A 14,458-nucleotide genomic window follows, 5' to 3' on the forward strand; every position below is an offset into this window, starting at 1 on the left:
GGATGTTTGCCAAAAATCATAGAACTGTACACTAAAAAGGGTGTATTTTACTCTGTGTAAATTAGACCTCAGTAAAAGTGACTGGAAAAAAAATACCACTCGGTTTAGATACTTTGTCACAGGAAGGCCCAGGGGGCATTTGCTTCCTCAGCAGGTGGCCCTGTCCTGGGGGTGAGGAACGGGGGACTGCAGCAAGGAGGATTAAAAATGGCGACTGAATTTAGAGGGCCGCATCCTGCTAAAAGGAAGAGACTAAGACAGTGGCTAAGGGTCTGGCCTGATCCTAAGAGAGACTGAAGCAGTTTCACTGGCCCAGGGAGGAAGCAGTAGCCAGACCCTAAGTATATTTTGGAGCGTGTTTGTGTGGCAGCGCGGGGAGGGGTGGTGCCTCAAATGCACAGATTCAGGAAGGACCTGGAGGCAGGAGGGGAAGAAGGTCGGGCCTTGTGTCAGCTGAACCCTGGTGTGTGACATCCGAACTGAGCCAGGAATGCGCTTCCCGCCTTGGAGCTTACCAGTTTGCTTCAAATAAAACCCCTAGACAGCAGCTCCAGTATAAATAGCAAATGAGCAAACCTGAGGTTCTTCCGCCTCAGGGTGGAGCAGAGATGCTGGTCCTGAGCAGCCTGAGGCGGGTCCAGCAGCAGCCCCACCCGTCCCCAGCTCCTCCCCGTCACCCCCTCAGCTCCAGAAAGGCAAGTGCCCCGTTCCCCAGTGATGCCCAGGGCACACAGGTGCCTGAGCCAGCCGCCGCCAGCAAGCACTGGGTATCGGTGTCCCCAGGGGCACCACCGGCCGGCAGAGGCCCCCCCAGCTGGCTGTGTGCTGAATGGAAGCTCTGAGACCTCTGGAAGTGCTGCCGTTGGTTTCCTGCAGGCCCCTTGGCAGACGCTGTTTGCTCAGCCTGCCCAGTAAGCCTAGGAGAGAAAGAGGTGGCCCAGGAGAACTAAGCAGGAGATTCTGAGGGGACCTCAAAAGGAGCACATCCCCCGGGCCGGCCTGGTGGCATAGCAGTTAAGTTCATGCGCTCAGCTTCAGCGGCCCATGGTTTGCAGGTTGGGATCCCAGGCACGGACCTACACATTGGTTATCAAGCCACGCTGTGGCAGTGTCCCACATATAAAATAGAGGAAGATGGGCATGGATGTTAGCTTAGGGTTAATCTTCCTAAAAAAAAAAAAAAGAAAAACGTACACACTCCACGACAACAGTGCATCAAGGCCTAGGGGCCTCTAGGGCCTAGGGACCCCATGATCTCAGGTATCTCCAGATATTGAGGTCCTTTAGGGTGCAAATACCAAGGAATTCAGGGGAAGGAATGGGGCACATCACCAAGAGTGCATTTTAGCAAAGGGGCCAGTCCAGGCCGGGAGTAGCAACAACAGCTGTGGCAATCAGAGAGCTAGGAACAGACACTGGAGCCAGACTGCTTGGGTTCAAATCCCAGCCCTGCCACTCACGGCTACTGTGCCCCTAGGTGAGTTGTTTAACCTTTCTGAGTCTCCACTTCCTCATTTGCAAAATGCGGATAGTCATAGTCCTCCGCAAGGGTGCTAGGGAGATAATGAGTTACTCCATGTCCAGTGCTTGGAGCAAGCCTGGCCGAGAGGAAGGAATCAGGAAGTTTACCAGCAATGAATGACTGGCTTTACTGAGGTTCTCCAAGGAGTTGCAAGCCCGGTCTGGGGCTGCACATATTTGTGGGACCTGTTCTTCTGCACTGCGCGCCCCCTGTCACTCAGCCCTCCTGCGCGTAGTTTCAGCCTGAGGCTACGAACATTCCTAGTTCTGTTCGGTTCAGTGCTGCTGGGAGCCTGGCCCAGCAGTGGGGTGGGAAGCCTGTGCTTGCATCCCTGATCACCACTTAACTTACTTTCTTGCTCACTCTTTCTTCCCCTATCCCACAGGGCGAGTAGGGGCCTCATTGAATCGTACCGAAGCATATGAGTGCCTGCATCCAGTAAGTGCTCAGTGGTGCTCCTTCTGTCCTCCTGTGGAGCTCAGGAGCGAGTCCCCACTGTCCCTAGCTAATACCCCTGCACCACCAGCCTAGTATCCCCAAGTTTTCAGGAGGAGAGGGCCTAGCTCTGGGCAGGACCTCCCCTGTCCTACCCACCTCCCAGGGCCTCGCTCCTGAATTCTTCTTTGGGGCCCAGAACAGGCTCCCCGGTGCTAAAGGGAAGATGGTGTCTGCTTGGGCTCTCTCGCCAAACCAGTGAGGGTTAACATTTCGACATGAGTATGTTGTAGTTCAACGAACTCAAGCTGCCAGGAGAGCAGTGCGGCGTGACCATGCCCACTGCTGCCGGGGGAAAGGGGCCCGGAGGAGCGGCTTGAGCAACCCCCTCCGAAAGCCCCTTTGGGCTCTGGCTACAGCCCTCTTCCAGCACCTGAGGTCCCAACAGCCAGAGCTGTCCCCTGGGTGGCGATGGCTTTTTTTTTTTTTCGCTGCAGCTGGCGACCCAGGAAGACTGAGCGTTCTACTGCTCGCTCATCGGCCACTTGCACACCTGTTTTCCCAGGCTTCCAGCCTAGCAAGAGCCTATACACTATGAAGGAGAGAATTTTCTGGGGATTTTCCAAGAGGATAGGGAAGAGACAGGGTAACAGAGGTTCTAGTTCAGCATCAATAACTTCTGTTTTGATATTGCAATTGTTTTTGTACTTTATTTTCTTTCCTTTTTTTTTTTTATACCAAGTCCCTTTTAGAATTCCAACCTGCCTCAGTTGTACTAAGGGCAACACGAGAAAGAGAGCTTTTTTCCCCCAACTCATTTGACCAGGGAGAATGGGGCGGCTTTGTCCTCCAGGGAGAGGCAGAGCCCAGAGGGAAGGAGAAGCTTGCAAAGGAGCCCTCCTCAAATGAGGGACACCCCTCCTCACTTGAAGCTTGGCAGCGGAAGAGTTTGGTTCTGTTTCGGGAAGGGAGAGCATTGCCTCACAGGTCTGAATGTGTTTCCCTGAGGAGTCTCCCACACTGGCAGAGCTGTTTCTGATTCTAGCACTGGATTTTTGAACTATCAGTCCCCACATGAAATGTTCTCTAACTGGGACTGTTTTATATAAGGGTCCCTTTGAACTCCAGAAAAGACTATGGGTCAGAGGATAGCCCTGTTTGGAATGGCCCGCACAGTTCTGGGTGTCTGTCTGTCTGTGTTCCCCAGACACGCTCCTCCTTACTCTTGGTAATCCTTTCTAGATGAGAGGTGCCAAAGTAAAGAGCAATCATTCTGTCTCCAGTGGCAATCTTAGATGGCCAAGGGAATGCCGACTTAGAAAATAAACAGCCCTAATATTAGCCCCGGCACGTGGACATGTTCTCCCTACATGTGTGGGAAAAAACCTCATTTCTCATGTATTTTTAAAGCATACTTCACACACCCAAACCTCCCAGGATGTCACTAGATGTATTTTGGACCAGAACAGCAGTTACTATCGTAACTCTGACCCAGCGGATGAGCCAGCATCCAGCAAGCAGTTCCCTGAGCTCAGGGCAGCCGGCTGTCCCAGAACAGGCTGAGCAGCCCATGTCTCCTGACCCCACATGTCCCCTCTGCCACCAGGCGGGCAGCAGTTATAGGGTCACAGTACATGGCCACTCCCTCCACCATAGAAAAATGTGCAGGTGACAGATGCAGACAGGTCTCCACGCAAACTCCAGATGTCACGCTGTCACCACTGAGCATTTACTGGATACAGCAGTGATACTGTACCGTGAATCAGGAGCCTGTGTACATCACCCTCTGTTGTTCACAGGGCTCGGGCCACACAGAGACTCACTCTGGTGCTCACAGGTTGACAGTCTAGTCGGAGAGACAGGACGTCCTCATCGTGATAAGTGCTGATAGTGTCTGATTGTGCAGTAAGTGCTGTAGAAAAGCACTGAGGGGAGGGATAGCCCGGAGAGGACTGGGAGAGGCCAGGGCCAGAGAGGTGCAAGAAGGAAATAGGATCTGAGCGGGGTCTTGGTATCAACCTAGACCTTAAAGAAAAAGGGAGGAGGAAGGCTCCCTGAAAAGAACTTGGAAAGGCAGGTTTGAGGAGGTTCACAGAGGCCGGGTGAGCAGAAGCGAAGCTGTACTGCATAGAAATTAAGAGTTTATCCTGGGGGCACCAGAGAGCCAGAGCAGATGCGGGAACAGGCCTGGAAATGTAGGCTACGAGACTGGGAGGTCAGAGCTGGCCTGAACTTGACATTCACGTTGACAAGTGTGGCACCCGCAGAACAATGGTCAGCTGGGGGCAAGTGGGTGCAGGGAGGCAGGGGAGAGGAGAGGAGAGGCAGGGAAAGGAGAAGAAAGCTACACCGAGCTTCCACTGGGTCAGAGGACAAAGCGCACTCCCATGGATAAGACAACCACAGTATAAGGCCATATACAGGAGGCATCACATAATTGCTGTAAGACCCAAAAATTTGCTCTTTTAAAGCAAATAGAAACATTTTTATAATTATTTACTATATATTATAGAATTATTATTTTTATAATTTTAATAAAATGGAGTCAAAACCTATGGGGACTTCTCATTTAAAAGATTTTAAGACAAGTTAGAAAATTCTGTTTTCAATCCTTTTTTAAGTGTACAGATTCCAGAAATTTAAAGGTATTACAAGGAGGGCTTTGGGCAAAATTGTGTAACAAAGGAAACACCCAAACATCTGTTTTCAAGTGTTCTTTCCTTAGCGTGAGTGTATTTTTTAAGAGACGATCAAGCATCACCTTTATCTTGAAGGGATGGATCAAGAGTGCTTATTTAAAAACTCTGACAGCCATTTGTCATCACAGAGAAGGGCAATTAAATGGAACATTTGTCTCTGTAAGAAAAACATTTTTTTCCTTAAGGTTGGTAACTCTTTTAAGTACTTGCCGTGAGAAAACTTGCAAACTTCTGTGTGATAGGAAAGATCCTCCTGGTCAATCCATATTCCGTTACTAAGTGGCATAAAGACTCTCTTTTACTTTGAAGACCTTATTTTTATGAAATTAACAACATCAGTGACAACCTTTGGCATTTTGTGCGCATGTGTCTGTAACGTCTTTGTTGTCGAGTGAATGAAGATCAAGTATGGGTCTATGTAACCTCACTCCAGCCCCTCTTTTTATTCCAGTCAATAGTTTTCCCATAAAACATTCTTATTAAGGAAGTTATTTTCTCTTCTCCCACACATCCTTCCTTTAGTGGTTCAAAAATAGTTATTTCTCAGGGCTGGCCTGGTGGCACAGTGGTTAAGCACACACGCTCCGTTTTGGTGACCCGGGGTCCGCGGGTTCACATCCTGGGTGCAGTTATGGCACTGCTTGGCAAGCCATGCTGTGGCAGGCATCCCACGTATAAAGTAGAGGAAGATGGGCATGGATGTTAGCTCAGGGCCAGTCTTCCTCAGCAAAAAGAGGAGGCTTGGCAGTGGATGTTAGTCCGGGGCTGATCTTCCACAAAAAAATAAATAAATAAAAATAAAAGATTAAAAAAAATTATTTCTCATGTATTTCTAATATATAATAAAAGCTAGCAAATCCCATTAACTGAGATGTTGGAAATCTCTATATTCTTAATCAAATTTCCTATAAGGAATTTCCTTTGTCTAATATTTATGTCTTAAAATTTTCAGCAATGTTTGCTACGCCTTTTTCAACAACAGCTGATAACAAAAGATTCCATTTTTTGTGCCCGTATTGCTCTTCGTGTAGTATTTCAGCCATTTTTCGCAGTAGAAAAAGCAAATGTTTCCCTAAGGGCTTGTGGTTTTTTATGTTTTGCAATTACCAAGACTCTTGTATCCATTTATTATTACATTTAATGAAATGTTGTTAAATAACCAGGTAAGTATTGTAATGACTTTAAGCATTGATGAAATAAATGAAGAAGTTCATGTTCATGGTCCAGATGCTTGATTTTAAATACCTTACTAATTGGGAAGCTTTCTGCTATCATTAGCTAATATCTCAAGGCAAAAACTCTTAGGTCAATAACCTTCATTAACAATAATAAACGTCAACCATATTTCAGGGAATTATCTTGAAAATGTTGAATTTTTTGTCAACTTCTTTCAGATCCAATTAGATTGTTATTGCTTTTGCCTTACAATATGGCCAATGACGAGCTTATCCAGAAGGAGAAAGGTCATTCCAGATATTTTCTTATTGTTTCTTATGTTTGCATTATTGATAATATCTCTAATCCGGATTTCTTTGCAGGAATCTTTTAAAGCTGTTTGCTCATTTTGTGAAGATTATATGGATACATAGTAGGCACTCAAAAACACGTTGGTTGAATTGAGAAAAGTCTGACATGATACAGTCATCATTTCCTCCCACATAGCCTTAAGATGTCACAAATCCCAAAGGACTGAGATCCATGGTCTATGGGGCCGTCAGTGGGAAGCGATTTTATGCCCACAGTGTTTTGAAAGGGGAAGGTGAAGGGAAAGGGAGAAGATTCTATTCTTGGGTTGGGAGGACCAAGGTTTAAGTTCTCAGGGACTTCTTAGCCAAGAAGCATCTTCCTGTGTGCCACGTTCTTTCTTGGGAGGGGTAAAAGCAGTCCATGGGACTTAATTCTTCACTTTCCCCCAGACTGATGTGTAAGATGAACAACTGAGGAACAGCCCAGCCTAGTCTGAGGTACGTGTCCAGGCCTGCTGGGAGTTCTGCTGCAAGAACTCAGCCACGGTTTCGGCCCCTGATAAATGGAGTGGTCTGATCCGAGCCACCCAGTTCTAACCTCAGAGGAAGCGAGCCTGGGGACAGAAGCAGGGCAGGAACTGCACGTCGGTTGGCGAGTCTGTCATCCCACAAACACACACAGCCCTTTGGCAATCTGTAGGCATCAGTTAGGATTGCATTTCCTGTAACAGAAACCCGCACTGGCTTCCCCAAATGGGGCTTCTATTTTTGTAGTATAACAAGAAATCAGGGGGTAGGTAGTCCAGGGACATTGTCAAGAACGTCACGAAGGACCTCAGATCCTTCCAGCTTCCTGCTTTGCCTCCTAGCATGAGGCTTTCCTTTTCAGTTGTGAGATGGCTGCTTCCTTCCCGAGCATCTCCTTCTCCCTCCAGGCAGGAAGAAGGGGAGGGGTGAGGCCAAAATGCAGTCTTCTCCTCCTGGGCCTTTGCCTTTTGTTAGGGATGGACAGCCTTCCCAGAGATGTTTAGCCATATTTTACTATCCAGTTCTATGAACATCTGCAAGTGAGCCTGAGATCAGATATTTCCACTGAGCACATTACCTCTCCCCCAAAAAATTCGTGTTCATTTAGTAAAATTAAGGGGAAAATGGATTCTGGGATACACTAGGAGATCTGGGCTATTTCAGGAGCGCACCACCCCCATTCAGTTCCATACTGAATGCACTGACCCTTGCTTTTTCACGAGCCCCTCTCAAAGACCTTTCCATCATGCCTTGGACAACGTATTAGCTAAAAATATTGTCAAGAAGCACCACACTGGGAGAAAGTCTTGAAGTGGGTTCCCTGTGTGCCCAGTCATGCTCCTGTGCTGGCCTGTGACTCACTCCTGAAGAATTTCCGTGGGGGTGGCAGGAGTCAGGATGCCTGGGCCCTGGCTTTGGTTTACCGTGGAGCTCCTCCATGTCCTTGACCTGCCTCACGGGTTCTTGAGGAGGACAGCTCTAATTCATAAATAACCCCAGCCATCTGCGCGAGGCTGAGTCTCCCGGGTGGACCCACGGCGTCTACCCCCGATGTTCAGCATGACTCCAGGCCGGCGTGCAGCCCGGCAGCCCTGCAGCCCCCAGAGGGCATTGGATTTCAGTGTCCAGGAGGCTGCGTGTGGGAGGTGCTCCCGGACGAGAGGAGCTGGCGGCTGGCGGCCGGGGAGGCTCGAGGCTGGGGAGCTGGCTTTGCTTGAAGCTTTGATTTTCTCCAGCTCCTGGGTAGATTTGCCACTTCTGCTCTAAGCCTCATCCGAGGGTGGGTGATCTCTACAAGGTCTGTAGGTTTCATTCAAACTGAATCGAATTGATATTTTGTTCAAATCCCATTTTAAGAATTTTTGTGCCGTCTTCATGAAAGTAGCGTACTACCGTAGGTGACTCTGAGCAGGGCTAATAAATCACCTGTGTGGGCGGTTAGGAGGAGGATGGATGGGCAGTTTGGGTTTTTTTCTCATTGTCAAATATATACACACTGCAGAAAATTTAGAAACACAGAAAAGTTTTAAGAAGTAGGAAACAAAACCCTTTATAAATCTTAGGACAAATATGAAATATATATATATAGTATCCACACACAGTGCCTATGGCAGAAATTACTCCCAATACCATTCCCCCATTCTTCATTCCTGCCACAACCCCATTTAGGGTAGCAATGTGCCCAGGTAAAAGATAACTTTTCTTAACCTCCCTTACAACTAGTAAGTGCTAATGGGTTATAAGTGGAACTTAGGTGGGCTTTCAGGAAGACTCCTAAAGGAGACAGGGGGGCATGCAGGCCTTTTTATTCCTTTGTTATCCTTCTTTCCTGCCTGGAATGTGGATGTGATGGCTAGAACTCCAGCAGCCATCTTGGGTGTTTAATGGCAGTGATGCAGAAAGCTAGAAGGAACCTGCATCCTGACGACTGATGAGTCTTGTTGAGCTGGTGACTTTGTTGAGCTTTCACACAGCCCTGGAACATCTGCTCTGGGATGCTTTTATGAGAGAGAATAAACCCCTAGTTTGTTTAAGTCACTGTAGTCATGTCTGTTAACAACAACTAAAAGAAATTCTTAGCTGATCCAGTGCCTGGCACTGAGCGAGGGTTCTGTAAAAGTTTGGGGCAGCCTATTTCTCTGGAAAGAGCTGTGGGCGATGAGAAGAATGGGCAAAAGAATCCTGGTCCTCTTCTACATCTCCTAAGTTTCAGGTTTTCTCCGGGCCTCAGTTTATTTTCTGTGGAGTGTGAGGGTCAGGCTAAATGCTCTCTGAGAACTTCTTTGGGCTCTTATCCCTCTGACTCTATGGACTGGACAGCCCTGGTGCTCTTCTGGTTCCACCCCTTACTAGCTTTGTAACTGTGGGTGGGTCCCTTAGCCTCTTGGAGCTGGGATTTTTCATTGCAGTTGCCAAGCATACCAGGCACACAAGAAATGTTTGTTGATTAAATGAGGAAAGTGGGGACCATGCCACCTGTCGTGGCTGTCTCCCCAGACGATAGCAAGGATAAAATAAGATAATCCTGCACAGTGCCATCCAGAAAAGCGGGTTACTGGAATTCAAATGGCTCTCGAACTGGCTTGACCTGGCCTCCCCAGCCCCAAGCATGGCTTGGGTTCTAGGTACTTGCCAGGACTGGCCTCTATTACAAAATGACCCTGCCACCTTCCTTCCTAAGAAGCTTCCAGTCTGCTTTTTAGGTGGCCAAAGTCCTTGGGCAAAGGAACAGGGAAAGAACTAAACCAGTCCTATGGCAGGTGCGAGGGAGAAACAGAATCAATCCGTCCTTGAATGAAGTTCAGAGACAGCATCCTCCGGCTCCCGGCTGACCCTTTCCGAGGATGTCAGGGACTTCTGCCAGCATTTGCCTTCAGGAGGGGAAACCATGGCCATCCAAGGAGCTCCTGGATTCCCATTGGCCCAGAGCCCTACCTGTGCCGCTGGTTCCTGACAGGAAGTTCGGTTGCCCCGGCACTCAATCTCCATGGCAACCCTTGCTTTTGAGACACTGAATGGAAACTGCTGGTGTGGGGAGGCCAGTAGCAGAATACTGATTTGCCCGGGTGTCTGTAACGAGGACTGCATCTCAATACCTTTCCGTATCCCCAAAGAGCTAAAAATACATCTGGTTCTGTCTAGGGCTCTCCAGCCAGGCCAAGCATCTCAGAGTGAATCTGTGCTGACTCTGACTTGCTAATATTAGTTATCTTTGGCAACTTGGGCTTGGGGGGCATAGAGTGGGGCATTGAATGCAAAATTGCAGAGCACAGGTCTGGAGGGGTATGCCAGAGCGAAGAAGGTGGAGAAGTGAGGAGGATCCCCTGAGAGGAAACCGAGGGCTTCTGGGAGGACAGCCAGCAGAGAGCACCTTGAATCCTAACTCCCTGCAAAGCTCCAGGGAACTAGCTGGTCCAAGTAATGATCGAGACACGTGTTCATTTGCTCATTCAACAAACATACATTAAGTCATACTCTGTTCCAGACTCTGTGCCAGGCACTGGGATTACAGGTGTGAATAAGAGAGAGCATATGTTCTCTGCTCTCACTAGAGTTTACAGAGTGTTTGAAATTGGGATTATTCCTGAAAGTGCAGACATACTACGTGGATACCTGGATGTCTTCTCTGCTAGCAGCGACCTTCCTCCACTTGAAGATGATTTTACTTATAACCTTGGCAGCATTTCCAGCACATACTAGGTGGTGAGCTAATGCTGGATTGAATGTACTGGGGTGGAATCGAATGGCGTCGCAGCTGCAGCCGTGGCCTGTTCTACCCCAGTGCACCAGCCCTCTCCAAGTGCCTCAGAGGCTCTGGCCAGCTCTGTAAAGTGCATGCTCAGGCTATGAGGTACTGTATTCGGGATAGATGAGGTGACTGCTCCACTGACACCTGCTAAGGGAGCTCAGTATAAAGTGACAGGTTGAATTAATTCCTAGCCTCCTTGGCAGGATCCACAAACAGTCCTCCCCCCACCCCATCTCCTTCCCGTAATCGCTGCACATGTCATTCAATTAATTCTGCATTTCCCAGAGCAGGAAGCTGTGCAGAGTTTACAGCACGCAGTCGGTGCCAGAGCCGCTCTCAAAAGGCAGGTGTCATACACTCAGCCCCAGCCCCAGCTCCAACCCCTGCCTCCTCCTCAAGGCAGATGAGCCACGAGATGGAGAAATGGAAAATGGCCATAACGCTGGGGGACTGTTCCTAGATACACGTAGGTGCTATGCAGGCACATGAGGATCCCATGGATGAGGCACCAGATCACATGAAGATGTGGCTGTGACCCTGACCGCCCTCCTGAGCCTCAGGGGGTCAGATCCTGTGGCTGCTCATTAGCTTGGAGCAGAGAGAAGGGGCTGGGCTCCTGGATGCACCCCAAATCCTTCAGGCTGTCGGCCGAGAATGAGAATGGTTTCATGCAACCTAATCCCTCTTTTTGGCAAAGAAGCTCCAGATAGCCCGATAGGAGCATCCACTGCCTGAGGGAAGCAGCTGGGCTTCCGGTTCCCTCCTGCGCTCTGTGGGCAAAACAACAAGAGCGACTCCTTCTGCCCTGATTGTTTCCTCCTTCCCGAGGCAAGAGCAGGTTGCTGATGGTTTTCCTTTCCCCTCTTGCTGGAGGAAGGATCCTGTGGCTTCCTGGGGATTGAGCTGTAACTGATCACCTGTCCCCACTGGTGGCTCCAGCACGGCCATGGGGTGGGGCAGGGACACTGCAGACCTGAGACCTTGCATGACCCTTTGGAGGGCACTGGGGGCATCCCCTCTTGGACCAGGATGCCAGCCCTCCCAGGTGCTGGACTCATTCAGAGCTTCACCTGAGATGCTCCTTACCTCCTCATCCTCTAACTCAAGCTTCCCTCGGGCCAGTCTGACAAGGCCTTCCCAGGACCCAGCAGGACCCTTCTCAAAGCTCTAAGGAGGGAGAAACAGTGGAGAGAATCTGCTGCTCAGGGATACCATTCCAGGAGACAGCTGATCACATATCTGTGGCTTGGGCAGAAGAAAGAGTCCTACACATGGGATCAGAAAATCTGCCTCCCAGTCCTGCTTTTCCACTAACCAGCTAGCCACCTTAGCTAGGAACCTGGATACCTCGGAACCTGGATACTCACCTCACAAGGTTCTCAAGAAGATTCAAGATAATGAATAGTCAGCCGCTCTGAACAATAATGGACAAATGAGTGGAATTTATTCAATACCTTCTTTGTAGTTGGCACTGTGCTAGATGATGTGGCAAACACAGAAGTGGTGGCCTCGGCCCTCAGGAAGATTGTGTAATCTGGAGTTGACATCTCAAGGCTGTAGGCAATGTGACATCTCAGATAATTGGCTGTTGTCCCTTAGGGAAGGCAAGAGGGGCAGGAACAAGGTCTACGCATGTGAAACAAGCCAAAGACACATAAACAGACCATCACTAAGTGCTCTTAGGTTTAGGAAATGCAACAGGAGATTGGGAAGAAGAGACAGGGGGTGCTTGGCATAGCTCAAGCGTCAGGGAAGACTTTGGAGGAGCCGTTTGGAGCCGGACCACACAGACGGACTGTGAGGATGTTCAGAGTTGGCTTCAGAGAGCTGCCTGAAAGCACCGGGTGGGAGAAGGGTGTTGAGGGTGCAAGGGACCCAGTGAGCAAAGGTATGAAGCCCAACATGGGCAGTGTGAGGGAGGACAGCCTGCCAGTGGCAGTGGGGACAGGAGACTGGAAAGAGGTAGGGCTTTCAGCTCTAGTTTTAGGTGTATCTTTTAGTGATTGTTGCCTGAGGGGCTCGCTCAGCCTGTCTGAGCCCCAGTTTCTTCACCTATGCAAAACTGATAACAATACCTACCTGAAATGACCGGTGCAAGGATTCCATCAGAGCCAGGCTTTGAGCTGCAACTCACTAGCTGCCTGACCCAGACAAGTTAACATCTCTGAGCCTCAGGTTTCTCATCTTTAGTGTGGAAATTACACCTCCTCCAATATTTGGCCCAGAGGAAATGCCCAGTGGATGTGCTAATGTGCTAGACCTACTCTAGGCAGGTGGGGCATTGGGAACTCTTTTGAGCGGAGAGGAAGGTTGAGCTGAGCCATCCACCCTCTCCCCTGTGACCAAGGGAGCGCATTTCTCAGTGCTCCATGTAGCCTGGGAGGGAGAGCCCTGTGGGGAGCAAAGCCTTGCTCCATCCTTCTCCCGGGCTTACGCCAGGGAGTTAACCAGGCCAGGCACAGCCCTGCGGGCAGACTTCCATCCCCTGAACCCAAATGACCACTTAATGGCTGTACTCAAGACAGGGCAGGAATTCAGAGAGGGCTCTCCTCTGGCAGCCAGGGCTAGATTATGAACTTCATTTCTATGTTGGAAGGAAAAAGAAATCATTTTAGCGAATTTATTTTCTTGCAAGCACACTGAGTCACAGAACCTGGACATCCTCCTCCAGCCAGGAAGCCTCTGAGTTCCCCCAAGCCACCCCTGCTAAGGCCTGGTAAGGTAAATGCACTCAAGCTGCCAGGACCAGTCAGGGCTGGGCACCCGGATGAAGAGTGGGGGTGCAGCAGGCTGCGCAGGTCCCAGGTGACTTAGGGCCTGCTCCCCCCGGCTCCTTCCTATGATCAGTCCTCAGGGAGCGACCTGGAGCAGCTAGGTGGCTCACCCTTGTGGGCTTGGTCTCAAAATCCCCCCAATGTGGGACCCACCTTGTACCCATGCCGTCAGGAGAAGCAGCCTGGAGTGAGCAACGACCCTGGACCAAGGACAGAAACACTGGCATTCAATCTCCTTTACTGACAAACTCAGTGCCCAGAAAGGGCCATAACATTTCAGTGTCTCGTTTCCTTTGCCTGCACAATGGAATGGTGTCCTGTCGTGCTCATCTCATAGAGTGAGGACCGTTTGGATTACTGCTGTCATCCTAACACCTTACAAATAATTATGAATGACCAAGTCACTTAAGTGCCTTCTCTCTTGGGCAAATAACCCCAAAGCCTTGCTCTCTAATCAAGTTCAAATCCTATCTCATTCTGCTACACTTGTTCCTGCTTCTGCTTTTTTCTGCTGCCCTTCCAGCAATTCTACTTCTGGATATACACCCAGATGAATTGAAAGTAGGATCTCAAAGAGATATCCGTACACCATGTTCATAGCAGCATTTTTCACTACATTTTCATGTTCTTGGCCTGCGGAGCTTGAAGCCCTCTAAATAGACTGTGCTCTAAGCCAAGCTGGACTAGTGTGCGGTGGTGGGGACAGACTTCGTGGCGCCCACATGGAGGTCCTGCAAGGGCTCTGGCCAATGAACTCCGCTACTGTGCTGGCACTCCCTGCCTACCCTCTGGGTGTGAACAGCTGCCACGCCCGGATACCTGGCTATTTCTCTGTTTGCTGACTGCCTCCCCTGCCCTCCCTGTCTGCTGCGAGGTCCTCATCCACCAGTCCTGACGTCAAAGGCTGGAGCGTCAGCTGAACCTGCAGGTGAAGCCAGTGCTTCCCTGCAATCGAGGGGCTTGGCTTCAGGAGCAGCCACCTGCTTCCTGGCCGTGGGCTTGGCTGAGCCTCCCCTGCCGCAGCCGCTCCTCTCCTCCTCCCAGAGAAGCCGGGGGCCTCTCCTGGCCCAGTGGCTGCGTCTGAGCACACCACACCTCAGGAGTGGGTCTTTCCTTCTCTTTTTCCCTTGGGTGCGAGCTGGGTGCCTGGCTCAGAGCAAGTGCAGGTCTGATCATTGGGATGACTGAGTGAATGAAGGAATGAATAATGGTGCTCAAGGTCTCACGAACAGTTTCTCCCCTTGGGATTTGGTTTTCCTCGGGACATGAAATCTCTGCCAACACTG

General features: G+C 49.8%; 1 protein-coding gene across 2 annotated transcripts in view; it reads right to left on the reverse strand.

Annotated features, from left to right (window-relative positions):
* Nucleotides 1-4,557: 4,557 nt before the first annotated feature.
* KCNC4 (potassium voltage-gated channel subfamily C member 4) overlaps nucleotides 4,558-14,458 on the reverse strand; it is a 48,569-nt gene continuing 38,668 nt past the window's right edge. Inside the window, exons 4-5 of one of the 2 annotated variants that reach the window (XM_070267232.1) lie at nucleotides 11,853-11,992; nucleotides 4,558-8,145 (exon numbers count right to left, since the gene is read on the reverse strand). In XM_070267232.1, the coding sequence (XP_070123333.1) occupies nucleotides 8,131-8,145; nucleotides 11,853-11,992 (155 nt within the window). In that variant the 3' untranslated portion in view covers nucleotides 4,558-8,130. Of the gene's footprint in view, nucleotides 8,146-11,732; nucleotides 11,993-14,458 lie in introns of those variants that run through there. The other variant, XM_070267231.1, reaches the window with a different exon arrangement.

Source organism: Equus caballus, chromosome 5 (assembly GCF_041296265.1).
Source record: "Equus caballus isolate H_3958 breed thoroughbred chromosome 5, TB-T2T, whole genome shotgun sequence".
Classification (NCBI taxonomy): Eukaryota; Metazoa; Chordata; class Mammalia; order Perissodactyla; family Equidae; genus Equus; species Equus caballus.